Below are 26,090 nucleotides of genomic sequence, written 5' to 3' on the forward strand. Positions count from 1 at the left end.
TGCTCTAGAAAGTTGTTTATTCATATTCTCACTGCACTGTAGACACGCCTGTAGTGGCCTGGGTTTGGCTGGCTCCAGCCACCAGCTCCAGGCCTTGGCACTTCCAGAACCCACAGGAGGGCTCCAGGCAGCAACCTGCCTGGAGACTCAGCCATAGGGACAGAAAAAAGTCCAGGCGGGCAGCCAGGGCCCCTGTTGGCCAGTGGGGGGGTCACTGGCACCAAGGCCAGCCCTCTCCCCTTGCAGTTAGGTGTGGGCCCTGGCTGGGGTCACTTGTACTGCAGGAGCGAGAAGAAGGGCACAGCCCCCAGCTTCTCCCTGCCCTTCAGTGAGGTCAGCTCCACCAGGCTCACACACTCTAGCACCTCGGCCTGCAGCTGGCCGAGCAGTTCACAGGCTGCGCGCATGGTCCCTGGCAGGGGAGACAGGGTGAGGCTGGGGAAGGAAGAGGTGGCAGGGACCGACCTCTCACATGTGCCAAGACAAACTCCCCCAACCCCAGCAGGCTTCTTTGCTTGGGGGAGACTCTCACCACCAGTGGCCAGCAGATCATCCACAACCACCACCTTCTGTCCAGGTTCCAGGGCGTCTCTCTGGATTTCCAGCTCAGCCTGTGAATGGAAGTGGGCACGTGACCTGCAGTTTACAAAAAGTGGCCTGGGAGTGCAGAGCATGGGCCCCTGTTCCAACCCACCCAGTCTCCTGGCTGTGTCAGCCTGGCCCAGATTCTCAGCCTCTCTGAGCGCCCTTGTCCACTCCAAGCATGGCAGCTCCACTGGAGTCCATGACTCTCCTTTTGGGGATGGAGGGTCCACGGAGGCAGCCCCCAGCCTTCTCACCTTCCCATATTCCAGGGCGTATGAGGTGGACACAGTGGGGCCTGGCAGCTTCCCTCGCTTTCGGATGAGAACGCAGCCCAAGCCCAGCTCCTGGGCCAGGGAGGGACCAAACAGGAAGCCACGGGAGTCTAGGCCTGTCGGGGAAACCTGGGGTGTTGGGGGGCAGCCGCATGGCACAGCAGGATTGGGGTCCCCATGGATCAGGGCTGGACAGTGGCAGCCAGTCACCACCATGACACAAGACACATGGCCCTGTTAGCTACAGCTGAAGGGCCGATGACACCCATCCACTTGGAGAATGTGGACAGAGTTACCTATCATGCATAGGGACTGCTGGATGCTGGAAAACTCCCTACAAGGTTGAGTAGATAGTCACATGGCATCGGGCAAGTCACCCGACCTCTCCAAAGCTCAGCTGGTCACCAGTGGCTGGTGGTAACCATAAAACTTAAAAGACACTTAAGTCATCCTTAAAGGCAGTGTCTTCCCCAGGAACTCCCGAGTCCAGAAGGAGAGGCAGTGACTGGGCACTGGCCATGCCTTGTGGTGGACTGAGCCGTGATGGGGAAGCCTGGTGAGGGAAGGATCCAACTCGGGCACCCCACCCCCACTCCACCCCCGTGGCCCCTCAGGGAACACAGGGACCTGCCTTTCACTAAGACAAGATTCAGGAAAGTAGCTTTCCTGAAACCGGCTACTGGGTAAAGGGCGTGGCACACAGCAGAGGCCTAACGTCCACTATCAGAAGGCAGCCAGAAAGCATGCTCGACCCAGTGGGTTCTGGCCAGACCACTCGGGGGAAATGCTGCTGTGTGGCCCCACCTGTTCAGGGCTAGGAACCAGGAACCATGGGGGGTCTGCCCTCAGCCTCGCGCCCGCACCCACCCGGCTGCGGCCATTCCCAGGCCGCTGGAGGGGCCTGTCGCTCCTCTCAGGCTGCAAAGGGTCGGGTAGCGAGTCTGTCCTTACAACCCAGGTACCGTTGGGGCCTCCCGCAGGTCCCTGAAGGACCCTCCCCAGTGCCCTCCCCCAAGCAGAAGTGGGGCCTCCCTCCCCCGGTCTGCCTTGCCCAGGAGAAAGGACCCCGCCACCGCGCCCTCATGGTGCCGGGCAGACGCGGTAGAGTCCGGGGTGGGTCCGGGGACCCGGCGGACGCCCGCCGCTCCACTTGCCCGCGATGTAGTCGATCCTGCCGCCGTGGGCCTTTTTCAGGTGATTCGCCAGGAGGCTGATGGAGGCGCGGAAGGAGTCGGGGTCCTTCAGAAGGGGCGAGATGTCCCTGGTACGCGAGGTCAGGCCTGGTGACTCCCGGGCCCACGCAGAGCCCACCGCGCCCCCACAGCCCTGGCCACGGAGCCCCGTCCGTCCCTCGGTCCGTCCGCCCGTACCTGAACAGCACGCCCGGGATGGGGAAGTCGGGGAAGCTGCGGATGCGCCGCGCCACCAGCTGCAGCTCGGGGTCAGCCATCGTGGCTCCGCACGTGTCTCGGACACGAGGGGCGGGCTCTGCGCTCGGCAGCCGGGCGTCTGCGTGGGGGGCGGGGCCGGGCGGACTCGGAGGCTCCGCGCCTGCGCAGGAGGGTGGGCAGGGCCAGGCCCGGGGGCGGGGCCCACCCGTCTCCTGTAGGAGGTACTGGTATTTCGTCGACTCTTAAGTGCCACCGGCCTATACACTCGTGCTTGTTTCTTGTTCCCTGAACACAGGCGTCCCCGCCTCAGGGACGTTCGCGCGGGGCCCAGGTGCGAGTCAGGGTTGACGGAACACGGCGTCCACGCAGGCCCGCACTCACCCCGCCGCAGCCTCGCGCGTTCTTCCTTCCCTCCCGGGCGGGTCTTGACTGAGCTGCAGCGCGGTGCGAGGGCGCCGGCGCGCGCACGGGGCGCAGGGGGCTCGGCCGGGCTCGGAGCGGTCCCGAGCGGGAGTGCTGTGCAGCGGCCTGGAGGGGAGGGCCGGAGCTGGGGAGCAGTTCAGGGAGGACCAGCGGCCCGCGGAGGGGCGAGCCAGAGGGGCAAGCCCGGGCCTTTGATGCCCGGCTCCCGCAGGGCCCGCAGTGGGAGGTAGCCCTTCCCAGCCCGGCTGGACTCTCGGCAGGGTGGGGAGGAGGGAGTGACGGGATGCTTAGCCGGGGCGGCCGCAGCACCCCTCCCTCAGCCTTGGGGCGGCAGTGCCATCCCACTCCGCCGCCACCATGGTGCCCAGAGGGGGCAACTTCCCCCAAAATAGAATCTCATTTTGAAAAAAGGCTGCTTAAATGTGTTACTTTATTCTAAAACTGTTTTCTTCGTAATTCCCCAATCTTACACCAGTACAGATTTGGCATGACAGTCTGCAGAGTGGAAGCCCCACTCGGGGTTGAAATGGTCCAGGGGCCTTCAGGGCGAGGGTGCTGGAGTCTGTACAGGGCTCTTGTGATTTCGCTGGTGAACTGGCTTATCCTTAAGCTCTGCCACCCTGGGCCCGAGGGGAGGGTCGGCAGGGCAGCTGTGAGGCAGACAGGCCCCAGAGTGTGCTGGGGTCAGGCGTGGGGGGCTTGGATCTCTAAGGAAGGGGTGGCATCAGCTGTCCCCACTTGGCTGTGGAGGGTCTGGGTCAGGGAGGCCCGTGGCCTCCTCCCCTTCATGTTCCCAGTCCCCCACCGTGGGCGATGCCAGGGTATCCCCTCTGCACAGCGCCAAGGGGTGACACAGGATTGTCATGGCTGCCCTGGACACCAGGCCTGAAGTACTTGGGGCCAGCCGGGAGGTAGTTGGAGCAGAAGGGGAGGGCATGAGCTGCACAGGGGTCCTGAGACCCGCTGGGCAGCATCCAGTTCAGGGGCTGCTCTGGGCCTGAGGCGGCAGTGACCGAGGAGTAACTCCAGGGCCCGGCTCAGGTAAGCGCAGCAGGTGGCGTCCGTCTGGCACAGGACCCTTGGTGCTCTTCCAGCACAGCAGCCCTGAGGCCGGAGCCTTCCTAGCCGCCGGCACTTGCAGGGTCTGGAGATCCTGGACCTCGCTGGAGCCCAAGGAGGTGCTAGTGGGGCCAGGAGCACTTCTCCGGGACAGACTCTGGGGGTTCCAGGCACTTCCCTAACTTTTCACAGCCGGGGGGTGCCCAGTTCTGGGTAATGAAAATCCAGAGAGAACAGTTATTCCAGGCATCTGTGGACTCAGCAGTTTGCAGACTACTGCCCTGCCCAGGCCTGTGACCTGCCAGACCAGGATGGCCCAGCCACAGCGTGGAAACCACCTCTGTCTCCACCTCGCCTGGAGGCCACTCAGCGCAATGCCTGAGGCCGGCACAGGAGCCGCCTGGCTCTGCACCGGCCCGCACAGCCTGTCACTGACAGGGCTTGCCGGTTATCCCGCTGCGTCTTGCGGGAGGGGAGGAGCCGGGTTCCAGGGGGTCTGGCCAGACTTCCCATGGAAAGCTTTGCAGGTGTCGGCCTCAGCGCCCCAGGGAGAACTAACCTGCTCCAGTGTGGCTGTTTTCCTGGCAACAGAACTGGGCACTTGTGCCCCTAAGAGGGAGCCATCCTGGTTCTGCTGTGTCCCCACCCAAGAGGTGCCGAAATCACCCTGGGGGGCACTTGCCCACCCCACCAGACCCTCAGAATCTGTGTGTTACTGAATTGGGGCATCAGAGCCAGTGAGAGCCATGGGCGAAGCTCCCCCCACCCCCGGGGGCAGCAGGTGGCCCTGTGGTCACAGCGGGCCAGGTTCAGGTAAGGAAGCAGTTCCCAACCTTTGAGGCAGAGCAGAGGAAGAGGCCGGGAGCACGCAGAATGAAGATTCTGGGCCCAGCCTGTGAGTCTGGGGGTTGGGGAGGGTTTCTGATGCAGCGGTGGGGCCTGCTCTTGTCCCTGAGAGCAGAGGACACCACCCAGAGTCCTCACCCACTGGCCTGGGTTGTGTGTGGAGGGGCCCTGGCAGGGCATGGGGACTAGGGAGGGCTTTGCACATCCACATGTGTCCACACACAGGGGAAGGCCTTGCACCTCTCTGGTGGCGGTGCTCGCTTCAGAGCCTGGAGGTCAACCTGCCCTGGTCCAGGGCGTTTAGCTCACTTGGTGGGGAAGGGGGTCCCCACTTTCTCATGTTCCAGGGGTGGCCTGGCTGCCACAGTTCCTGCTGTGGCCAGGAGGTGGTGGTAGTGCCTGTCCAGGTCCATCACTCCTCCTCACCCCTCAGGTCACTAGGACCCCCTTGGTTTCTGAGTCACCTGGAGACTCAGCCCACAGAGCAGGCTGCCAGGCGGGTCTGGAGAGCTGGGTATGGGGGGAGAAGGGCCGATGGGCTAGAAGCCGGGCTAAGCCACCGGCTTTGCTCTGCGGGTTTTGGGGTGCTGCTGGAGCTTCTGCCTTGGGGACATGAGATCACCCATCTCTGTGGAGCAGGGGGCTATACAGACCCCAGCTAAGGGACAGACTTGCGGACGGGCTCCTCACGTATCAATGAGGTCTGTTGGGGCTGGGACCCGTGTCAGCCGTGCTGGGAGGTGGCCCATGGGCTGCACGCCAGGCCATCCACTCAGCGTGTCCACACCCCACTTCCCACACGGGTTTGGCTTGTCCTGCACCTGCAGAGGGGCCAAGTGCTCCCCTCACCACTGCGGTGAGGACTGAGACAGAGCAGTGGCAGGAAGTGGGGATCCAGCCTGCAGCTCCAGCAGCCTTGGGAAGCACACTCCCTGCTGGGGTCCCGCCATGCTGCCCAGAGGTCCCCCTGCCTGTGACGGGAAGGCTGCACTTCCACGAGGCATTCGGCTGCCAGAACTCGGTGCGGCCTCCGACAGCTCCTGGTTGAGAGCAGAAGCAACCGCACTCACCCGGCCCTGGGATGCCCCCCCACCACATGTAAACCACTTACCATGACCGCCTGGTTGCACACGTTGAGCTGGGGCTGTCCGGGGACCAAGGTCTCCTGGTGCTGCTGGACGACGGAGGTGATTCTATGAAGGGCGTCCAGGTACTCGGTGCTGGCAACGCTGCAGGCAAGGGCACCGGGTCACCCAGGTGGAGGGAGGAACAGCGAGTAGGGCAGCCCACCCAGGGAGGCTAGGGGTCGGGGGCGCTGGGGGGACCAGCGCCGGGCCCGCAGGGAGCCCACTCCAGCAGCCTCCCGGCAGGAGACAGCTACAGCGGCCGGCCGGGACTACAGCCCCACCTGCCTGCCCATCTGGCCCAGAGGGAGGCGTGCACCCCGGGAACTGCCCAGTGAACGAGGGTTCAGGCAGAGCCTTGTGACAAGGGACACTAGCTGCAACCCTGCAGCCGCCCTTCAGCCACTCCAGCAGGGGAGTTGTCATGGGCTCCCCAAGCTGCACAGGCCTCTGCGGGCCCTGGGCTCTGTCCTCACTCTTGGTCCCTTGTAGTCCCCGTGGCCTAGTTTTGTTTCCCCAGAGTGGCTGGTCCTGCCCGTGTCTCTAATGCTCCTGAGACCGTGTGGCTCCCGGGCCCCCCACCCCCTGCTCCGTTGGTGGCAATCACCGCACATTCAACCCACATGCTTTTTACAGCCAGGTCTCCAGCCTGTTTCGTGTCTCTCCAGGATTCTGTGCAACAGCATGGGTGGAAGGGTTTCTCTGTGTGAGTGCCTGCAGGACGCTTGGGAGGCCCGGCACTCATCTGAGCCTTTCAGGGCCAGGCGGCGGCTCCAGGGTTATCTTGCCCAGAGCCCTGTGTCCCCCTAGAGTGACCTTGGGCAAGTTGTATGGTCTCCCCATGGTACGTGGGGCCACGGGCTTCTGGGGGAGCAGGGGTGTGTCAGGAGCCTCTTGGGCAGGGCCCTCTTCTTGGGGCAGGGCAGTGCCCCCCAACGGTGAGGGTGGGGGTCTACTGGGAGCACACTGGTAGGTGTGTTCCCATGTCCTGGCCACAGCCCTGAGAGGCAGACCCCAGGGCCGTGAACTTCGGGGGTTGCTGAGGCGGGGCATGGCTTTGGGCCAGGCTCCCACTCGCTGCTGCCACCTTCCAGGGGGCACTTGTGTCTGGGAGCCACCTCGGTGTGTCTGCTGTCAGCAGCGGGGCTCAGACGACTCTCCTTATCTCCTCCCCCAGGTCCTCCTCGTCTGTGAGATGGGAGAAGGGCTTTGGGGGCTGCCGGAGCTGGGACTGTGTGCCCCCACCATGGCCTGGCTGGACAAAAGTCAGAGGCAGCAAACAGGTGTTGCTGGGACGCGAGAGGGAGAGGACATCCGCGTGGCTGTGAAACTACGCTGGGCTGGAGCTGGGCTGGGGAGCGGGACCACTGCCTGCAGCCTGCTCCAGGTGGTCCTGCTGGGCCTCGGCTCCAAAGAGACTTCCAGGCGGGCGAGGCTCACAGGCTGCGTCTCCCCTGGACTCAGTCTGGTTCTAACCCCCAGCCCTAGCCCTGGGCTCAGACCTCCCAGACTTGTGGTGACCACAGGTGCTCCCAGCTCCCGCCTGAGTGCGTGTCCTGGGGCCCTGGCAACAGATGGCCACAGGCTGGGGGAGGGGCTTGAGCAGCAGGAATTCATCCTCGCCCTGGAGTCTAGAGTCTGAAATCAGGGGTCACAGGGCTGCACCCCGCCTCCCGAGCCTCTACGGAGGGGCCTTCCTGCCCCTCCAGCTCTGGGGGGCTCCAGGTGTCCCTGGGCTTGTGGCCGCATCACTCCAACCTCTACCTCTGTCCTCAGACGGCCTCTCCCTTGCATCTGTGTCTCAAATATAAGGACACAAGTCATTGGCTTCAGGGCCACCCTGACCTAAGTTCAAACCTCACCTAAACCGATAACCTCTGCAGTCCCTGGTTCAAGTAAGGCCACACTGCGAGGTCCTGGCAGACAGATGTGGGGGACACTATTTCATCCATGGTACCATCTGAGTCTCCTACCCACAGACCCAGGCCTGAGCTGGACAAAGCCCCAGCAGGGAGATGCCACTGAGGAAGGAAGTCCCCCAAGTGCCCCAGTGTCAGCAGAGGCCCCTGGGAGCCTCGCCGGGAGGTGCTGCCCCATCCCAGGCAAAGGAGCCCCACGGGCACCCAGGCTGGTGTCACCGCCTCCATGGGTGTGGGGGGCAATGGGGAGAGGTCCTCGTCCAGCCCGCTCCTGGACCCTCCCCTTCCCCTCAGCCATCGCTGGAGGCCGTGCAAGGAGGGGGCACGAGGCCCGGTGGGGGGGGCGGGGCGGGCGCAGCGTGCCCCATTCTCACCTGAGGGGGTACCTCTCCCCTGGGTCTCGTCCCAGATGGAAGATCAGGGGCAGCTTCGTGTGCTCTTCCTGTGTGTGGGTGGTGACCCCTGAGATGTTCTGTCCGGGGCAGAAATCAACGCCCTGAAATGAAAGGTGGGGAGGGCAGCTGAGCTGGCCCGGAGGCTGCCCACTGGGGCTCCCCGACTTGGCTCAGGGAAAGGCCTGCTGCCGTCCAGGGGCAGTCGGCCGAAGCCAGGCACTGCCATCCAGATGCACTGGGCACTAGCCTCCAGCCGACGTGGGACACTGTTTACAGGGTCTGGAGAGGCGCCATGATCATGCACATTAACCCTAAAACGAGGCTGGAGACAGACGAGTGCCGCCTGCTTCTCCCACGGGCACCACCAGTGCAGTGCGATGGGCGGTCACCCTAACACCCGTGTGTCTTGAGAACAGCCAGTCAGTAAAGCAGGGAAGTTGGGAGCCCATGAAATCCCATTTGTCTGCACTGAACTGCAGACTCCCGAGTCAGCGGCTGGGATCTGGGCTGTTGAGGGCGGCCAAGATCAGACCCACGGGTGGGCCCTAAGTGGGTGATCCTCTGACCTTCTGGGAGCAGACAAAAATGGATTCAGTGGTGGCAGAAACAATCACATTTGACATGAGAAAGCGGAGCAGTCAATGGAGAGGAATCCAAGTCCACACAGATGACACAAATTATAATTTGGATGCAAATCAAATAAGCTTATTTAATTAAGATCCCGCTAATTAGCACAGGGCTCTTCTCTTACAGCTGGTGTCTGGGGAGGGAGGCCTTGCCCTGGGGGCATCGCAGCTGAGCGGACAGAGGGGCGCGGGGAGCCCTGCCCAGACCCGGCCATGGCGACCACAGCGTTGGCTCTCGAGGGGGGAAGGAGGGAGGGCAAGCCTGCTAGGCGTTCCTGGGATTTAGTCCAGAAATGCAGGCCGTGCGGGCACCAGGCCCCACGAGGGAGGAGGGTCAGGGGCTTGTCGGGGACAGTGGCACCAGGTCTGGTGTTGGGAAAAGCCCTGCACCTGGGGACCCCAGACCTGAGTCAGCCCCAGCTATGCTGCACCCCCAGGCCCCGGGCTGCGTTAGTTGTCTGGAAGGGCCAGGAGGAGGGGGACCAGTCTCCCTGGGGCGTGGGGCCTGTAAATGACCGAGAGGCTACTGTCATAGTTTTTGGGGTCCCTTCCTCCCAACTTCACATATCCCCTCGGCCTTTCTGGTCCCTGGAGGGAGAAGGGTCACCACAGCTGCACGCAGGCACCCCTCGGCATCCGGACGGAGCCACAAGGTGCGCACCCACCGCGGGCCCCGTGTCGGGGCAGCTGCCCTCCCACAAGGGGCCCCGGACGCCAGCGTGGGGTGGAGGAGTGGGCTCTCTGGGCTTCATCGCCCAAGAAGACAGAGGCGTGCAGACCAAGCCAACCCAGGGGCCCCACAGACAAGCCTCAGGAACCAGGAGCGGTGCACCCCACGGAGCCCCACGCGGAGCTGTCGCCGGCCAAGCTCCTGATGCGTGCTGACCCCACATGGACGAGGGCAGGGCAGGGCAGGCGCGCAGGTGGCTAGGCTCTGCCTGCAGGGCCTTCCAGGCTTCTTGTCGCCCTCTCTGCAGGAGGTTCTGGCCCTCTGGACTCCGGCCTGGGTGCAGGGCGGGCCTGACCAGACCTGCCCTCAAGGGGGCCCGAGGGGTCGCTTCCAGAAGGCCAGCCACCCCTGCGCAGCTGGACACCCCCCCCCCCCGACCCTCGAGCAGCCAGCACCGGAAACCCAGGGAGTGAGGCGTATGTGATGGGGAGGGGGCCTGGGGAGGGGGAGGGGAGGCCGCACAGCTGTCCCCCAGGGCCACCACGCTGCCTGCGTCTACACGAGGCAGTGGCGCGGTGTTGGTCCAGGCGCGCCCACAGCAGCACCTTGCCTGCCCGCCCCGCCTGGGCTCCAGGCCGGGGACCCACCAACCGTGCGGCCTGCACCCAGTCTGTGCGAGGGCCCCAGCACTTAGCTTCCTCGTTCACTTGAACGGCCTTCCTTCCACCTGAGGCACGTGAGCCAGCTGTTCTTGCGTCTGCAGACCTAGGCGCTGGGAGGGCTGGGGCTGAGGGACCTGGGAGGGAGCCGCGTGGGCACAGGGGTGGGGTGGGAACGGGGATGGGACTCTGGACCCCGGGCTGTGCCCGGCTCTCTGGGGCAGCAGCATTTCACCGGCAGGCCCTTGGGCAGGCACAGGGAAGCAGACGCCATGACAGCCTCTCAGGGCCACCGAGCACCTAGCGGGCCTGGTGAGGGGATGAGAGCAAAGGGCAGGGGAGGCCCGGGGTCCATCTGGGCCCCTGAGGCTTCAGACCTGGGTCTGGGCTGAGCTGCCCTGAGGCCTCACCCCCCCCCAGGCTCTGGGTGGCCTGGGTGAGGGGGTCCTCGCAGCTCTCCCACATGGCCCCCAACTCCTCCACAGCAGGTAAACACGCAAGCTGGGGGCACAGAGGTCTCTGGCACCACTCTGGTCACCCGCGTCCTCCTGGAGGACGGGTCGTGGGGAAGAGAGTCCACAGGGCCTGAGCCCCTTACCTGTCTGAACTCCTCCCAGGAGTTGGTCCAGGTCCAGAAGTGGGCCTTGTACTGGCCGAGGGTGACCGCCATCAACGTGTTGCCGCGGTAATAGAATATCGGCCTATCATGGGGACAGGAAGGGTAAGGTGAGCAAGGCTCCCACCTCTGAGTGAGGTCAGGGGTGAAGCTCTACAGACGCGACCGTGCTGAGACCACGCAGGGACTGCCAAGGCCCCCAGGCTGTGGGGGAGCCCACGGCCACCCTTCACCCTCAGCCCTGGGGAGGCCGGGTGAGGGTGGCGGTGCCTGGCCTGGCAGGTGGGCTGGGGGGGACCATGGTGGCGGGAACAAGCTCTCAGGCCAGGCTTCAAGACAAGACAGACAGCGAGTCGTCCGTGCCCAGCCTACACCTGCTCCCACTCCTCTCTTTGCGTTTCAGAATTCACGTCCTTTCTCAGCAGCCTAGGAAACCCATTTTGTTTGAGCAAAACAGTAGCAGCTTGGGCTAGAGCAACTGACTCTGGACAGACTTCCAGCGCAGAGGTGGACAGGCTGGGCTTCTGAGGCCATGGACAGCTGGTGAGGGCCTGAGGCAGGGAGAGGGACACCGCAGGCAGGAACAGGCCCCTCCACCCCACTGTGTGGCTCATGCCATAAAGTCCCCGGGTCCCACCCTCTCTGCCAGCCAGCTGGGGGAGGACACCTGCTTTGTTGGCCAGCTGGACTTCATACCAGGTGCTGGGTGCGGGGCAGGACAAGGGCCCGGCCAGAACCTACCTGTCCATCAGCCGGCCCTGCAGCATGGCCGGGAGGAGGTCCAGGCCGTCGATGGCCCTGTCACTGGGTGGCTCCAGGCCTGCGACAGACAGGCTGGTGGTGAAGAGGTCCATGATGCTGCCCAGCTGGTGGCTCACCTGCAATGGACATGACCCAGATGCACTCAGGATGCCCACCCGGCCCAGATGTTGGCTAGGGCCACGTCCCCGGCACATGGCTTTCTGCTGCCAGGCATGTCTGCAGTGGTATGAGAGTTACACACATGCGCGGCCACAGCCTGCAGTGTCCATGCACGCAGAACGCAGGAATTCCCTGCCCGAGAAACGCGTGTGTGCACACACCTCACATGGAGAGTGGCCGAGGGGAGGTCAGGGGTCGAGTCGGGATTCAAACTGGCCCGTCTGGCCCCAGGGCAGCTGAGGCCCTGTCCCACCCCGGTTCCCAAGCTCTGACTTCTGCCGTGGCTGCGAACGAACTAGACAGAAGGGAGGAGGTGACACAGCCCCCAGGGAGATGCCCGCAGGCCTTGCCTTGCAGGGCCGTCTGTGGCCATCCCAAGTCAGGCACGAGTGCAGGAGGAGACAAGACTGAGGCCCCGGAGCAGCACGCACAGCGCCGGGAGGAGGAGGGCCGCTGCCGGGAGGGCGGATGTGCCCAACCAAGCTGAACGGTCCAACTCCGCAGAGCCGGCCCCCGCGCCCGCGGGTCCCCCTGGACGCACGCCCCTGCCCTACGTGCTCAGCGAGCGCTGCCCGGGCTCCTGAAGTCTGGCTCGGGGCGCGGGCCAGGGCAGCAGTAGGACCCGGGGAGCCCACTGGCGGGTCTGGGGGATGCCCACTGTCAGCCGGGACCTCGCCTCCCCCAGCCTGGCACTTCCCAAGCCAGGGGGACCCTCCACGAGGAGACACCCCATGGGGAGACCAAGCCCACCCGCAGCGTCTGGTCCTGCAGTCCAGTGAGGGCACGGAGCTCGGCGTGTGGGTCACGCGCTCCGTGGGGCCTCCGCAGGGGGAGGAGTGAGACACGGTGACCGCACCCCTGCCTTCTGGGGGCTTCCCTCCCTTCCTGCCTTCTTTTTTGTAGACCAAAAGAAAAAAATTCTAGCTACTTTCGGTGTCTGGCACAAGTAAGGAGCGGCGCGGGAAGTGGGCGCAGCTGACGTGCTTGAGCCGGCGCGGAGCAGCCGGGAGGCTCAGGGAAGCGGCCCCGTGTGAAACACAGAAGCCCTTGACGGGCACAGTGTGTTCAAGGAAACGCAGCCCGTCTGCCGTGGGCGCGCGGCACCAAGTCTGGAGGCTGTCAGCAGCACCTTCAAGATTCAGCTCTGAATCAAAAGCCACGGACGACGAAGTCGCCAGCCGGGCGTGCAGGGGGCGCTGAGTACCTGAAGCTGGGAGGACGAACGTCAGGTGATCTCAGTGAGACCCCTGCCGTTCCACAGGGCGCAGGCCCGCAGCCCAGGGACGTGGCAGAGGGCGGAGCAGGGAGGGCCCAGGGTGGCCGGGAGCCAGGCAGGCGAGGGCAGACAGCGATTCTCACGGGCAGAGGGGACGGGGAGAGGGTCCCGTGGGGACCATCCCAAGAGGGAGAGGCTGTGGCGGAGGAGGAGGGCCTCCCCAGGCTCAGCTCCTAGACCTGCCGCCTGCCAGCGGGGAGGCCCAATGTGCCCTCCTCTCACGGGGCCTCAGCTGGTTAGCAGGTGGGATGGTGATGGTGGTGGTGACGGTGGTGGGGAGGGAACGTGATGATGGCTGGCAAAACAACACCCCTGCAGGAGAATCCACACCCCAAGCCTGGGGACCATTTCCTCACACAAAGGGGACTCCAGGCCGCCAACCAGCTGACTTAGAACAGGGCGTGGAGCCTGGATCCCCGGGCAGGCCCAGTGTCACCCCAGGGTCCTAACAGTGGGGGGGGGGCAGGAGGGCAGAGTCAGAGTGACGGGGTGACACTTGACTGGCCACGGCCACCCTGGGTGATGGAGGAAGGGGCCACAAGCCCAGAAGCTGGAAAAGACGAGGAAACGACTCTCCCCTGGAGCTTCCAGGAGGGACCGGACTGTGACACCTGGGCTTCCGCCCATGAGGCCCAGCTGGACTCCGACCTCCCGACTGAGAGGGTGAGGGTGCTGTTCTGGCCGCTGAGCGTGGGGACTGTCTCAGCAGCGACAGGACACACAGACACCTTTCCTAGTGCTGCTGCCGTGAGACTGAGCCGACACCAGTGCTGAGAACAGGGCTCTCAGGGAAGCTTGTCGGGGGAGAAAGGTGACACGCGCTTTTACAAACGCTTGCCTTGGGTCAGAACCCAGGCTCCCGGTTAGGGAAGGCCGAGGCCAAGGGTGGGCAGAGTGAGGGGCTATGAGGAGGGGAGGGCAGCGGGGACGCAGCAGGCTGTCTCTGGGGGTGTCCTGAGCAGTGGCCTGGGGAGACACACTGCCAAGAGAGGTTCTGCGCCCTCGTCAGGGTTCCGGTGCCTGTGAGCACACCCAAGGCCCTGACAGGTCCTGCAGGGAACAAGCCCGTTCAGCTCCGCCTGGCTCCAGACTGGCCCCGAGGCTGGCCAGGATGCCTCCTCCCCTGATGGAGCTCTCACGGCCCACGGCTGTCCATGGGGGATGAGGGGACTGAGAGGGGCCCGTGTGCAGGAGAGCGGGCGTCTGGCCTCAGTGTTGCCTGGACACGGAGCCGGCCAGCAAGGGGGCCAAGTCTTCGCGCCACAGGAGGACTGCAGGCTTGGCACGAGGCCAGGCCTCTGACTCACCTGGCCAGCAGGGATGCGGCCAGGCCACCACGCGATCGCAGGCTCCCTCATTCCGCCTTCAAACGTGGTCTGCTTCCCACACAGGAAGGGCCCATTGCTGCCACCTGGGGAGGGAGAACTGCCCCTCAGACCATGACCCGAGGCCCCAGGGCCACAGGTGCCCTGCTGGGCACTCACCCTCGGGACATGTTTGTCCACCTGGCTCCCTGCCCGGCCCATCAGAGGTGGGGCTGCTGGAATTCTGAGGCACCGAGACTGTCGTGGAGATGAAGGACCAGCCTGAGTCAGGCCTCAAGTTCAAGTTCACAACACCTGGGGATGGCTCGCCAGGCAAATGCCCTGGAGCTGCGGTTGTAAGGTCGAGCTCTGTGGAGAGCAACGGCACACTAACCGAGCTCGCAAACACACGGTCAGCGAAAGACACAAGGCCTCTCAGCATGGCCATGAAACAGTCCCGACACAGGCCTGGCAGGTGCCGGGCCACTTACGCGTCACTGCACACAGGTGCCTCCTGTGAGCCTGGGCTGGGGGAGTCCAGTAAAATGCATCGGCCCCTGGGTCCCACCCGGGGAGCAGGTCCTGGGTCCTGACACATCCCACTCTGAGCAGGGGGTCCCGGAAGCATGCCGTGGTGGCACGGAGGGCAGTCAGCCCTGGTCCCGGCTAACTGCATGCTCCCAGTCGCTCCCGGAAACGAGGAAGGTTCCTGAGAGGAGGAAGGCTCGGCCAGAGCACTGTCACTGTCCCTGGAGAACTGAGCCCGAAGCCCCTCTGCCCTGGGAGGATGTGGGGTCCCCCCGGGCCTCCCCACGCAGGCGGGACAGGGGTTTCCTGCCGCCCTCCTTCCAGAGCTGAGGGGCGCAGGGCCCTGCCGGGGCCTCAGCCTCTCAAGAAGAGAGGGATGAAGAGACCTGTCACCACTGGGACGTGAAACTCTTACAGGACAGTGAGACCAGGCGCAGCCACCTCGCTCCACGAGGTGGAAAGCCCGACTTACTGACAGGCCTGGGAGGCCAGGGTCTGGGGGCCTGTAGGGTCTGGAAGTGAGCATGGCATGGGGACCCCAATGGCCAGCACTGCGGGGGTGGGGGCATTCCCCCCAGGCCCGGTGAGGGCGCTTCTGAGGGGTGGGAGTGGGCCTGGTGGCCAGAGAATGAGGGAGCCCCCCCAGCACAGGAAAAGGTGCAGGCGTGTCCAGCCGTGGACAATGGCCACTGTGTTACATCTGAGATTAGAACAGAGGCGCTGACCGGGGAGGCCCGGGGAAGTAAATGCTCCCAGGGCCAGTCCACAGCAGAGCCAGGACAGTGTGAAGGCCGCGTCCTCCTGCACCCCGAGCTCTCCCTCCAGATGCCCGGCAGTTGGGGAGAGGGGACAAGGCCTGGGCCAAGCAAGGCCAGGGAGGAGGGTACCCCCAGGACACGGGGGCCAGGCTCCTGTGCGACCAGGCCCAGGCCGGCCCCAGGCTGAGCCCCTCACACTCGGCCTGGGTGGGGTAGGGTGTGAGGGCCCTGGGTGGAGCCTGGTTTGCTCGCAGCACCTGCCTTGTTTGGGTGCGGAGATGAGAGCTGCGCCGTTGTCAGATGTGAAGAAGACAAACGTGTTCTCCGCGACCCCCAGGTCCTGCAGGAGGCGCAGGACCCTCCCGATGCCGGCGTCAATCTCCCGGACCGCATCCCCGTACCTGTGGGGAGGGGGAGGACCCTGGGTTCGGTGGGGGCCGAGGGGAGCAGATCGCTGACCCACAAAGGTGGGGCCTTCGCAGGCAGGTTCTCAGACCTCCTTCCACTGCCTCACAGAGGCGCCAACGCTCGGTCTCTGTCTACAAGTTGTGACGGTACCGAGGGCCCTGCCCGGGAGGTACTCAAGCCCAGCTGAGCCCCCTGGGGTCCAGGTCCCTGTGACCAAGGACTCACCGCCCACGCTGGCTGGAGCCCAGGAAGGGCCTGGAGGCGTAAACAGGTGCGTGTGTGGCGTCGACGGCCCAGTAGAGAAAGAAGGGGCGGCGAGCGGCCTGCTGCCCCTTGATGAAATCCAGCGCCTCCTGGGGAGAAGGACGGTGTCTCCCGGGCCCGGGGCCCACCGCCCCGCTACAGCCCGCCCAGCACCGCCGCCCTTACCTGGACGTAGATCTCCGTAAGGTTGGCTTCCCCAGTCCTCAGGTTAATTGGGAATTCTTCGTAATATCTGAAAACAGCACAGACCTGGCAGAAATCAGACTTTGAGGCCGGAAAGCCCCTCCCCCGACTTCACAGGCAAAGTCACGGGCCTGGTTTGAAAGAGATGGAAGCACTCCTGTCCTGAACCAAACCGGAAGCACACACAGCCCCGAGGCCACTGCCCGCCCAGGACAAGGTGGGCTGAGGCTGGCGCCACGGAGACCCCAATGCCGGGGGGAAGGACGGGCCCCCTGTGCAGGCACAGGCAGGCGGTGAGGAAGGGGTGCAAACTAACAACAGGGGGCCTCTCCGTGGACTTTCTAGGACTGGGGCGGCGGCTGGCGCTAGGAGACAGGGGCTGCCTATCCGGAAGGGGGAGCCGTGCTGTGCGAGCTACAGCTCAGCAAGGCTGGCCTGGCTCTGTGGTCCACGGACCTGTAACAAGCTTCCACCAAAATGAAAACAATAAAAAAAAAAAAGGAAGAAAGAAAGGGAACTTAAGTCAAACAAAACTCAAGAAAGACCAAGGCCCCACCCACAGCTGCCCGTGGGCCAGACCAGGCGGGGCCTGCAGCCTCGGCCCCTCAGAGGGCCCCTCAGAGCAAGGGCAGGCCCCTTTGGCCATCCGAGCGACACCCCCACCCCCGGCCTGGCACACGACCCGCCGCCACGGGCTGACGGGGCCGCAGCCAGAAGCTGAGTGACACGCCTTGTTCTGAGTGTCCGTGGCTCCATTCAGAAACCCACGCAGGTATGGCTCCTGGGAGTGCTGAGGTCACGCTCTCGGCAGGACAGGGAGCAGCAGGGCAGAGCTCGGGCGCTGGGACGCGGGGGGGCGGCGGGTGGGAGCCTGTTACCTGCCGACCATCTCCCAGTCCCGGTACACGGGGATGTTGGGCCGGGCCTTGTTGTCGTAAGGACCAAAGTGACAGTTGGGGGACCCGAACCACTCGTCAAATCCATGCTTCAGGGGGTGGAACTGAGGCCTATGGCCCAGGTGCCTAGAAACAAGAACCCAGAACAATTCAGGGACCCGCGCAGGCACCCTCACCTTCAGAGGATGATGAAGGAGACAAGCCCGCAGCCCGCGCCCAGAGGGTGCTGAGCCCAGGCGCCCTGAGACTGCGCCCCTCCCTGCTCGGTCCACCCGGGCGATGGCCGAGGGTCCCAGGCTGGGACAGTGCCAGGTCCCATGAGCGCAGGTGCCCCAGGCAGGAGTGGGGATGCAGGGGCAACAAGAGAACGTGGCAAAGTGCCTGTCCCCCTGGGTGACAGCCCAAGCTGTTCCCGAGACCCAGGCCCCCTGTCGGAAGCCCCTGCCCCATGCTCCCGCCCACAGGCCCCTTCCCTGCAGCGCCTCACACTGGGCCCTCCCGACAACAGGAGCCTCCCTCTGGAGAAGGTGCAGCTTAGGGACGGGGTTCAGGGCCAGAAGCAGAAAGGTTCCCTGCGGCTGTCTGCAGAAAGCCTCTTGCAGCCAGTGTCCCCCCGTGGCACAGGGAGGCTCTGCACCGGGTCAGGTCGAGCCCAGGTCACCATGAGCACCCTGCACTGCTCGGCCACTCAGTCAGGGAGGATGCGGCATGGGACAGCAGAGGAGGCTGGGCCAGACGGGGCCAGAACTGAACTGACCAGCCGCGGAGTCTGGGTGCTGGTGACGCCTCTCTCGGTTTCAGCTGGCCCTAAACTGTCCTGAGTCCTGTCCACAGAGGCCTCCCAGCCGGCCCCCCACACAGTGCCCGCCCTCCGGCCGCAGTCCAAGCCCCCCAGCCTGCCGTGCACGATGCTCCTGGGCCTCTGCAGACAGGACCCCCCGGAGGTCCGGCTCACGTTCCGCTGTCAGTGCACAGTGCAGGTCCCAGAGCAGCCGTGGGTCAGCGCTGCCCGCGGGTGAGCTGAGGGACAGCACACTGAGCCACAGGACTCGGGCAGCCTCGCGGGAGCCCAGGCTTCAGCCAGCCCAGGCCCCGGTGAAGCCAAGGAAATCCAGATCCGTGGTGCTGGGGCCTGAGGTCAGGCAGGTCACAGCTACAGCCGCCAACACCCCTGTGGCCCTGGACAGGACCCGCTGAGAACTGCCCCCCCACCGCCGGCTGAGGAGAGGCTGAGACCTCTGCCACAGGCCTCCCAGAGCGCTGCCCCTGGCCTGTCCACCAGCACTGGCCCATCTGAGTCCAGGCCGGCTGCTTTTCCAGGCCCTGCCGCCTCCTTCCCTGCTCTGAGCCCATCGTGGGGACAGGCTCCCAGTCCTGCTATGGCTGCTCCGAGTCAGTGACCGTGAACAGGAGGCCAGGCCGGGCAGAGCGCCGGTCATCACAGGGGCTCCTCCTTCCGTGGGCACAGCCCTGACATGGCTCTGGTGGGCCTCATGGCCGGCCCCTGCCACCATCTCCCCAGGCCTTCCCGCTGCTGCTGGAGCCATGCAGGCTCCCACGACCCGCACTCTGGTCAGCCCTGCTCTCCTGCTGCCACCACAGCCTCCGAGCTCGTCTGCTTGGCAGGACAGCTCCCAACCCGGCTCAGGAGTGAGGAAGTCCTCATTCTGCAGACTCTAGATCACCAGGAGTCTCTGGGACTCCTTCCTTGGTTCCTGCGGAATCCTCGTCGCTGTGACTGTCAGCTGTGCAGAGCAGTGGTCCCTGGGGGCACAGATGAGGTGCTCGCCCTTGAGAAGGCCACGCTGGTGAGTGCCAGAGGGGTTCAGGAAAGAGGGGCTGAACCAGAGCGGGCAAAGGAGAGACAATCAGGACTGGAAAGTCGAGGAGGGCTTCCTGTAGGAAGTGGGCTCGCTGGTCTCCAAGGGCTCCACCACTTGGGAGAGGAAAGAGAGGACGTCTGACCTTCACACTGACCTCTAGGGCTGTGCCCAGGGAGTAGAAGAGAAGCCGCTTAATACTCCTAAATGAGAAACAGCACGACACCGTGCGCAGTGACATGATCTTTCACGAGAGTGGTCATTTGATCCCGATGACTCCACACCACACAGCAGTCCTCTGCCCTCTGCCTGCTTCTTCGTTTCACCACCAGACAGAGCCCTGTGCTGGCACGTGTGCAGTAACGTGGCCCCTTTGTTGATGGCGTGGCAGCCGACACCCCAGCCTCGGGATGTGAGGTCCCGTGGGCACGGGCACGCCAGCTTTCACAGGAACACTTTGGTGTCTCAATGCACCTGGAGTTCAGGGACTCTACCTCCCGCCCGAGAGGCCCCAGTTTGTTAGTGTTCAGCGAGGAGCCTCCACGGACGCGCCCAGCCAGGCACGAGTGGGACTCACCATTTGCCCACAATCTTGCTGGCGTAGCCGGCCGTCCTCAGCAGCTCCGGCAGCAGGTGCTCCGAGTCGGGGATGCCACCCACCACCTCCTGCGGCGTGTAGGCTAGGAGGGCAACGCAGCATGTGAGCCACACACGGGTCAAGGGGCACAGCCCTGGGCGGGGGCACCCTGTGCTCTTCCAGCCGCTCCTCCCAGTCAGCACCATGACTCTCGGGCCATGCTCCCCACCCCTGGGACATGGAAGGGGCCAGGAGGGAGCCAGGCTCCATCCCTGCTTCTTCCCTACTCGACTAAAATACACGGTTTGGATGGAAGCCCCGCAGTCTGTTTTATAGTGTGTCATACCCCAGCTGGAGTTGCGGACCCTGCGTGACGAGTGTGCTCGGGAGAGGCAAGGTCACCCGAGGGAGCAGCTGACAAACTCCCTCCCGTCAGCCCGAGGGCACCGCCTACCATTCCTGGCGTGCCCGTTGCTGGTGTAGAAGCCGGTGCGGATGGGCAGGCGTCCGGTGAGCAGAGCCGCCCTGGCTACACGGAGGTGACCCAACAGAAACATGAGTGGGATCAGGACCCTGGCCCTGCGGCACCCTGAGTCCCCGCAGCCTCTGGACAGCTGGGCGGCACGTGGCCCCGCACAGACCGTGCAGCCCGGAACGGGGACAGCCCACGGCTCGGCATCTCCCACACCCCCCACCGCCACTCTCCTTGGCTCCCCGGGACAGCCCAGGACCCCTCTCGTGGCTGCCACTCTGGGGTTACACCTGGTCTTCGAGATCAGTGATTCTCCCTGGAGGCAGGGGGACACTCCACCTCCCCACCTGCGAGGCCCCCACACCCGAGGCTGAGAACCACCTCCCCAGCCAAGTGCCTTTCCGGAACCAGCCCTGGCACTCTGCTCCATAAATGAACAGCCGCCACCAAGGAGGCCTCTTTTGCCTCAAAAATTCTCACAGCCTCCAGGCTCTTGGTGGCCTCTGATGATCCCACTCCTCTGCAGGGAGCCCGGTGCTCCCGCGTGCCAGGGGCCAACGGAAAAGGCCACACCCACCTGCCAGCCTCTAGCACTTGGAGGAAACGGTGGAGCCGAGACCCGAGTCAGGGCTGCCGCCCCCCTCCCAGGCCCCCACACCCCGGTGGCCTGAGCCAAACCGGACTTACATGGCGAGCACAGGGGGTTGGCTGCGTAGAAGTTCGGGAAGAGCATCCCTTCCGCTGCCATCTGATCCAAATTCGGGGTCTCTCGGGAAGGCTCTCCATACACCCCCAGGTCGCCCCACCCCATCTGCAGGAGGAAGCACGCAGAGGTGGGACGGGAGGCAGAGAGCGCGCGGCCGGAGCCGCAGAGCCCCATGCGCCCGAGCGTGAGCTCAGTGTGCGGCCAGCCGCCAGGCGGTGCTCCCAGGGCATCGGCCACCAGACACACGGTCGCATCTCCTGCACAGAGAGAGGCCGTCCGGCTCCGCCGCGCGAGTTCAGAGTCAAGGACAGCAGTGAGGCCCCACGAGGCGAACCCAGCGAGGCCGTGAGACCTGCCACCCCTCTCTGAGCTCACTGCCTAGAGCGCCGGCCGCACGGCACCCAGGCACCGCGGGAGTGTCCACACCGCACGACCATGCCGCCCCACAGCAGGCACCCCAGGTGTCCGTCACTGACCAATGGTCAGCAGCACTGCGCTGTCCAGCCGGGACCAGGCTGAATAACGGTGCCCTCTTCTAGTTTGTCCACTCAGAGCCTGCGAACATAACTTTAATTGGGAATGCAGGCGTACTTTACAAAGAAGAGGTCACATGGGCAGGGTGGCCCTAAATCCCACGACCAGTGTCCTTATAAGAGAGAGACACAGATGAGACAGACGGACAAGGAGGCCAGGCCTCCACGAGGCAGACGGCCAGCCCGCAGAAGGTCTCGGCTGTGTGAAGACATAGGTCCGACCCGACCCCGCACACCGAGGCGCTGACCCAGGGGCTGTGCAGACCCCGGGCGGACTCTGCACAGTCTGCACGCGCTGGCCAGGCCTCATGAGGTCTGGCAGCTCAGGCCACGTGTGGGGACTGCGTGTGCAGGTTTGCCTGGGAGGGTCCCAGGTGGGTCTGTGGTCTGGCTGTAACTACGAACGTCCCCTGCACCGGACAGCAGACCACGGGGCGCCCTCTCGGGGAGCCCCACCTCCAAGCACCCCCGGATGTGGCTGTCTCCCTCGGCTGTCTCCCAGAGTTAGGCCATCCTGACACGCGGGTCTGAGAGCTGACCGGGGCCTGTGCCCTTGGCCCGTGCGGTCTGCTCTCAAAGACCCTTCCAGCTGCCTGGTCCCTCTGGAGATGGATTGCTTTGAAGTCACTGAAATGGCTTTTCCATTTGGTGACAACAGGAAAGAGGTGCGGCCGATGGGGTAGGAAGAGGGATCGGAGGCACCGAGGCTGCAGGCTCCACCCCGCCGCGGGCACAGGGGGCTGTCCTCTTCCCACATCCTAGGCGGGAGCGGCAGAGAGTCAGGTGGGCACCTGCTGCCGGGCACCGCCCAGATCCCGCCTCCCAGAAGGAAGGCGGGGCTCAGCATAAACCTTAATGTTTACATAAACAGTTTAGACAAAGGGAGCCCGTCTTGCCAGGGAACAATCCCCAAATGTAAGTTCCCAGATGCTGGCCAAGGGCCCCCCTGCTTACAGGTGAGCCTTTCTGAGGCGGCAGTCACTGGCCTGCCGCGTTAACTCTGCTCTCCTCCATCAAATTCTGCTACTTGTCGACTGGCTTTCTTACCTATAAAAATAGGGATGCTAGCATCCACCTTGCAGGGTCATCAGGGTTTAACGAGACCACCCCCCACAGCAGCCTGGGTGGGGGCCCCCGTGTGACCCCCGTCCACATGCACGAGGAGCGAGGGTCAGCTGGGCCCAGGGCTACGGTCTCCTTCCTGCCCTCAGCCTCTCCTCTGCTTAGTGGGAACTTCAGGACTTGGGAGCAGAGCAGACACCGTCTTGCTACGAGGGATTATTAGAAAGAAACGCAGGTCCTGTGTGTGTCCTTGTCAAGACGATGGAAGGGTCTGGAGGTCCAGGGCGGACGCACCGGCTGGACAGGCCCACTGTGGGGATGCAGGCTCCCTCCTCCCTGCAGCCCGGCTTCAGCTTCTCGGTTTTACAGGTAAGGAACTGAGACACAGACGGTGCTTGGGCCTGGCCAGGCAGGGGTGCCAGGGAGGGAGCTTCTGCCCCTGCGTCCCCATCACCCATCAGCCTTGGAGTATGGAGCTGAGTCAGCTCATTCAGAAATGCTTCTCAGCGTCTTCCAAACCCAGTCCACGAGCTGGCGTCTACCAGGGGTCTGCACTGGGCCTGAGGGCGCACTGAGGAGCTGTAACAGGGCAGCGCCCCTCCCGCCTGGCCTGAAGCTACAGGCTCGGTAAGGACACAGAGCTGGGGGTGGAGGGGGAAACCTTTGGATCCCGTGGCCGGAAGCCTGTCTACTCAGGACAGCTGCAGTTCTCACTTTTGCTAAAGTCAATTTGAGTGTGTTTCCTGTCATATGCTGAGCAGAACAGTGGTCTCCCTGACTTCCCTGGGCCCCAGCTGTCAAAGGGTCCCAAAGCCACAAGGAGGAACCAGCACAGAAGAGGCCTGGCATGGGGGCCTCCCAGCCCGCTGTTCCAGGTTTCTGGGCCCAACCCCAGGCCTGCAGGAGGATGGGCCCCCGCGTCTGCCCCCTGAAGTAAGGCGTGCCCAGGGCTGGTCACACTCCGCCACTCAGGGCCTGAGCAGAACTGTTACTGGGCAGAGGGAAACGGGGGGTTGCAGGCACACGATGGGTTTGAATTAGCCCCGTAAACCCACAACATTACCACCTCAGCAAACCTGCAGTGTGAAAGCTCACTGATGAACTGTCACCTCGGAAAGAAGCAGGAGGGGCAGAAATCAGAGAGGCTGGGTGCTCAGCTGACCAGCAGCCCCCCATGACTCAAACACTTAAGTAGCCCTCCTGCCCGGGAACCTCTGCCTTGAGAAGGCTGAACACCAGCACAGGAAGCAAACGCTCCCAAGACCACGTGCCGTTGGTTATGAATCAAAGTTTCTGGACTGGCCGTCAGGGCGGGCTGGCGGGACAGGAGGTGCAGAGCCCACTCCGGAAGCTGCTGCGTCCAGACGAAGCTCTGACTAAAGACAGCGCGTCTGTGTCATCCCTGGGTGCTGCAATTACCAGCGGGTTTCCACGGCCTATTCAGGCTCATCTGAATGTTGTTAATGTTTTGTGATAAAGAATTATTTGAATAATAAATATTATTACATGAGATACTTTGTCCTTTCCTCATACGAGGTCTTTGAAATCAGTACCAGTACCTCGCAATTCCGACCAGCCAGGACAGCCCAGCAGCAGCCACGTGAGGCTCGTGGCCTCGGTCCAAAGGTTACTGAGTGTCTCTGCTGGTCTTTTGGGGAATTCCGAGCTATTTTTGCTCACAGCACTTCTGACACCAAGTGTGGGAGGGTTACCACTCAACCACTTCTGCAGCCTCCGGGCACCAGCTGGGACTTCCGCAACTCAGCTCTGTTCTGAGCCTGTGTACCCAGACCCGGCATCAGAGACCACGGGTCAAGTGCTCAGCCCCACAAGACCACCCCACTTCAGATGCCACCCCGTGTCCCAGGCCACCTGTAAGTCGGGGTTCCCACAGTCCCCTCAAAGTTGGATAATTTGCTAGAACGGCTCGCAGAACTCAGGCTGGCGCTGTATTTACTAAGACCTGTTTACCAAGAAGACTACAGCGCAGGAAGAGCAGGTGGAAGGGGTGCCCTGGCAGCGGACCGAGAGCAGAGGGAAGAGGCTTTCAGGGTGAGCCCCCAGCAGTGGAGGCAGCAGGGGTGCGCCGGGGTGCAGGGGAGCTGGTCCTCGCCCGGCCAGCATCGCAGCGCGGGAGGGGCGGGGCTGCCCTTCCGTCCTTCCAGCGCGGGAGGGGCGGGGAGGGGAACAGTGCGCGAGGGTCTTCTCCTGGCTGGACACTGGACACGACCAGCTCACTTCGGCTTCACCCACGAGCCAGGCTGCGACCGGCAGGGCCAGGCGCGAGCCCTCACCCCTGGCCGCCCCCACCCCTGGCCGATCGCAGCCCTCCGGAGGCCCGGCCCGCCGCGCACTCACATCGTCCATGAGCAGGAGCAGGATGTTGGGCGGCTGCGGGGCAAGCGTGACCCCCAGCCCCGCGGCGCTCAGCACCAGCAGCAGCTGCCACCTCGTCGCCGCAGCAACCGCCGCCATGGCAACCACGCCGAGCGCCGCCGAGCCCCGGAGCCGCGGGAACCGGGCCGTCGAAGCGGGAGGCCCTTCCGGCCGGGGGACGGGGCGGGGCCGGACCAGCAGAGTGATAGGAGGGGCGGGGTCAGGGCCGCTCGGAAGACAGACAGGTGGGCGGGGCCTGGCCGGCCGCGTGACTGGCGCTGCCGTCACGTGACGCGTCGGCCGGGCTTCCAAGATGGCGGTGTGCGTGGCGGTGATCGCCAAGGAGGTGCGTACGCGGGCGGGCGGGCGGGCCGCTCCGGCGCCAGCCTCGCTCTCCGCCTCCCCTCCTCTTCTCCTTCCCAGCCCCGGGGGCTCCGGAGGGGGCCCGGGGGCTTCGCCGAGCCCAGGAGGCCAGGGGCGGGCCCGGGGGAGGCGCCGCCCAGACCTGCACCTGCCGCCGGCACAGGCCGGATCCTCCCCTTCCGTCCCGACCTCCGCTCCGCCCAGCCGTCTGTCCGCGGGCTCTGTTGGTTCTTGCTCCCCAGCTTCTGTCCATCCTGCTCCGCCCACCCGGACGACTGACAGCCTTATCTGTGCTCAGCAGCCAGAGGTCCGACCGTGGCTCACCCTTGGCTAAAGTCTCTTCAGTGGCTTCTCATTGCCGTAGGATCACTTCTGAATGACCCCCCTCCCCATACCACTGACACCCTCCTCTCAACCAACGGAATTACTGGTAGCCACCCCGCCCCCGGCCGGCGCTGCTCTCTCACCTCCGGGCCTCTCACCTGGACCCCTCCCTTCCTCCCCCACGCCCATCCCCTTCACTGGCCACCACACGTGCCATTTTCTCTGGAAACTGTTTCTGAAGCCTAAGACTGAGCTGCGTGGCCATCCACACGCTCCCACTGCACAAAGCCTTGGTGTCCTCCCGGGCCTTCTGTAAGGCCAGGCTTCTGCAGTGGTCCTCTCCTCAGGTTCTTGGCCTGTTGGCTTCTCTCTTAGCACGTGCTACGTTGTTCATCAGTTGTCGGATTTGTGGACTGTCTCCTTCACCCGATGTCATCCCCATTAGGCCAGGGACAACGTCTTGTACACTGTGTCTGGGCGGCACCAGGCTTTGGCCAGAAGCAGTGAATTGTGGCCTGTGGGAGCCTGGGGAGGACACTTAACTCCGGGGTTAGGTCGGTCAGAAATGGCTGTGGAGAGATGAAAGGAGGCCTGCGCCGAGCCTTGAAGGGTTTAGAGCGGGAGCATGGCAGTGCCTCTGCCAGGCGACAAGACTGTAGTAGCTCAGGTATTGAGAACCAGCCAGTATTTCGGGGCGGGAGGAGAGCACGTGCTAGGAGTGGGCCCCCCCGCCG

At 64.3% G+C, this 26,090-nt stretch overlaps 2 protein-coding genes across 15 annotated transcripts in view; one reads left to right on the top strand and one right to left on the bottom strand.

Annotated features, from left to right (window-relative positions):
- On the bottom strand, nt 1-24,810 carry LOC102509603 (N-acetylgalactosamine-6-sulfatase). Of its 12 annotated transcripts, none has more exons than XM_032464577.1 (20): nt 24,652-24,803; nt 20,680-20,803; nt 19,975-20,049; nt 19,521-19,623; nt 17,106-17,249; nt 16,210-16,276; nt 16,006-16,133; nt 15,634-15,773; nt 14,267-14,455; nt 14,090-14,193; nt 11,327-11,463; nt 10,568-10,670; nt 7,994-8,115; nt 5,688-5,805; nt 2,630-2,776; nt 2,228-2,460; nt 2,012-2,118; nt 840-973; nt 533-611; nt 1-412 (listed from the first exon to the last, which is right to left on the bottom strand). In XM_032464577.1, exons 1-20 carry the CDS (start codon nt 24,766-24,768, stop codon nt 270-272), a joined length of 2,514 nt encoding a protein of 837 aa, XP_032320468.1. In that variant the 5' UTR covers nt 24,769-24,803; the 3' UTR covers nt 1-269. The 12 variants fall into 12 exon arrangements, 10 of the variants coding, with proteins under 10 accessions (XP_032320468.1, XP_032320469.1, XP_032320466.1 ...); XM_032464578.1 differs by having other exon boundaries at nt 1-435; XM_032464575.1 differs by having other exon boundaries at nt 1-611.
- Nucleotides 24,010-26,090, top strand: part of TRAPPC2L (trafficking protein particle complex 2 like) — a 6,933-nt gene continuing 4,852 nt past the window's right edge. For 2 of the 3 annotated variants that reach the window (XM_032464608.1, XM_032464609.1), the window contains exon 1: nt 24,920-25,015. Coding sequence is in view for 2 of the 3 variants with exons in the window: in XM_032464609.1 (XP_032320500.1) it covers nt 24,983-25,015 (33 nt within the window). In the remaining variant the exon portion in view is untranslated. Of the gene's footprint in view, nt 24,168-24,254; nt 24,346-24,553; nt 25,016-26,090 lie in introns of those variants that run through there. The other variant, XM_032464607.1, reaches the window with a different exon arrangement.

The sequence above is a fragment of the Camelus ferus genome, chromosome 21 (genome assembly GCF_009834535.1).
Source record: "Camelus ferus isolate YT-003-E chromosome 21, BCGSAC_Cfer_1.0, whole genome shotgun sequence".
Taxonomy (NCBI): Eukaryota; Metazoa; Chordata; class Mammalia; order Artiodactyla; family Camelidae; genus Camelus; species Camelus ferus.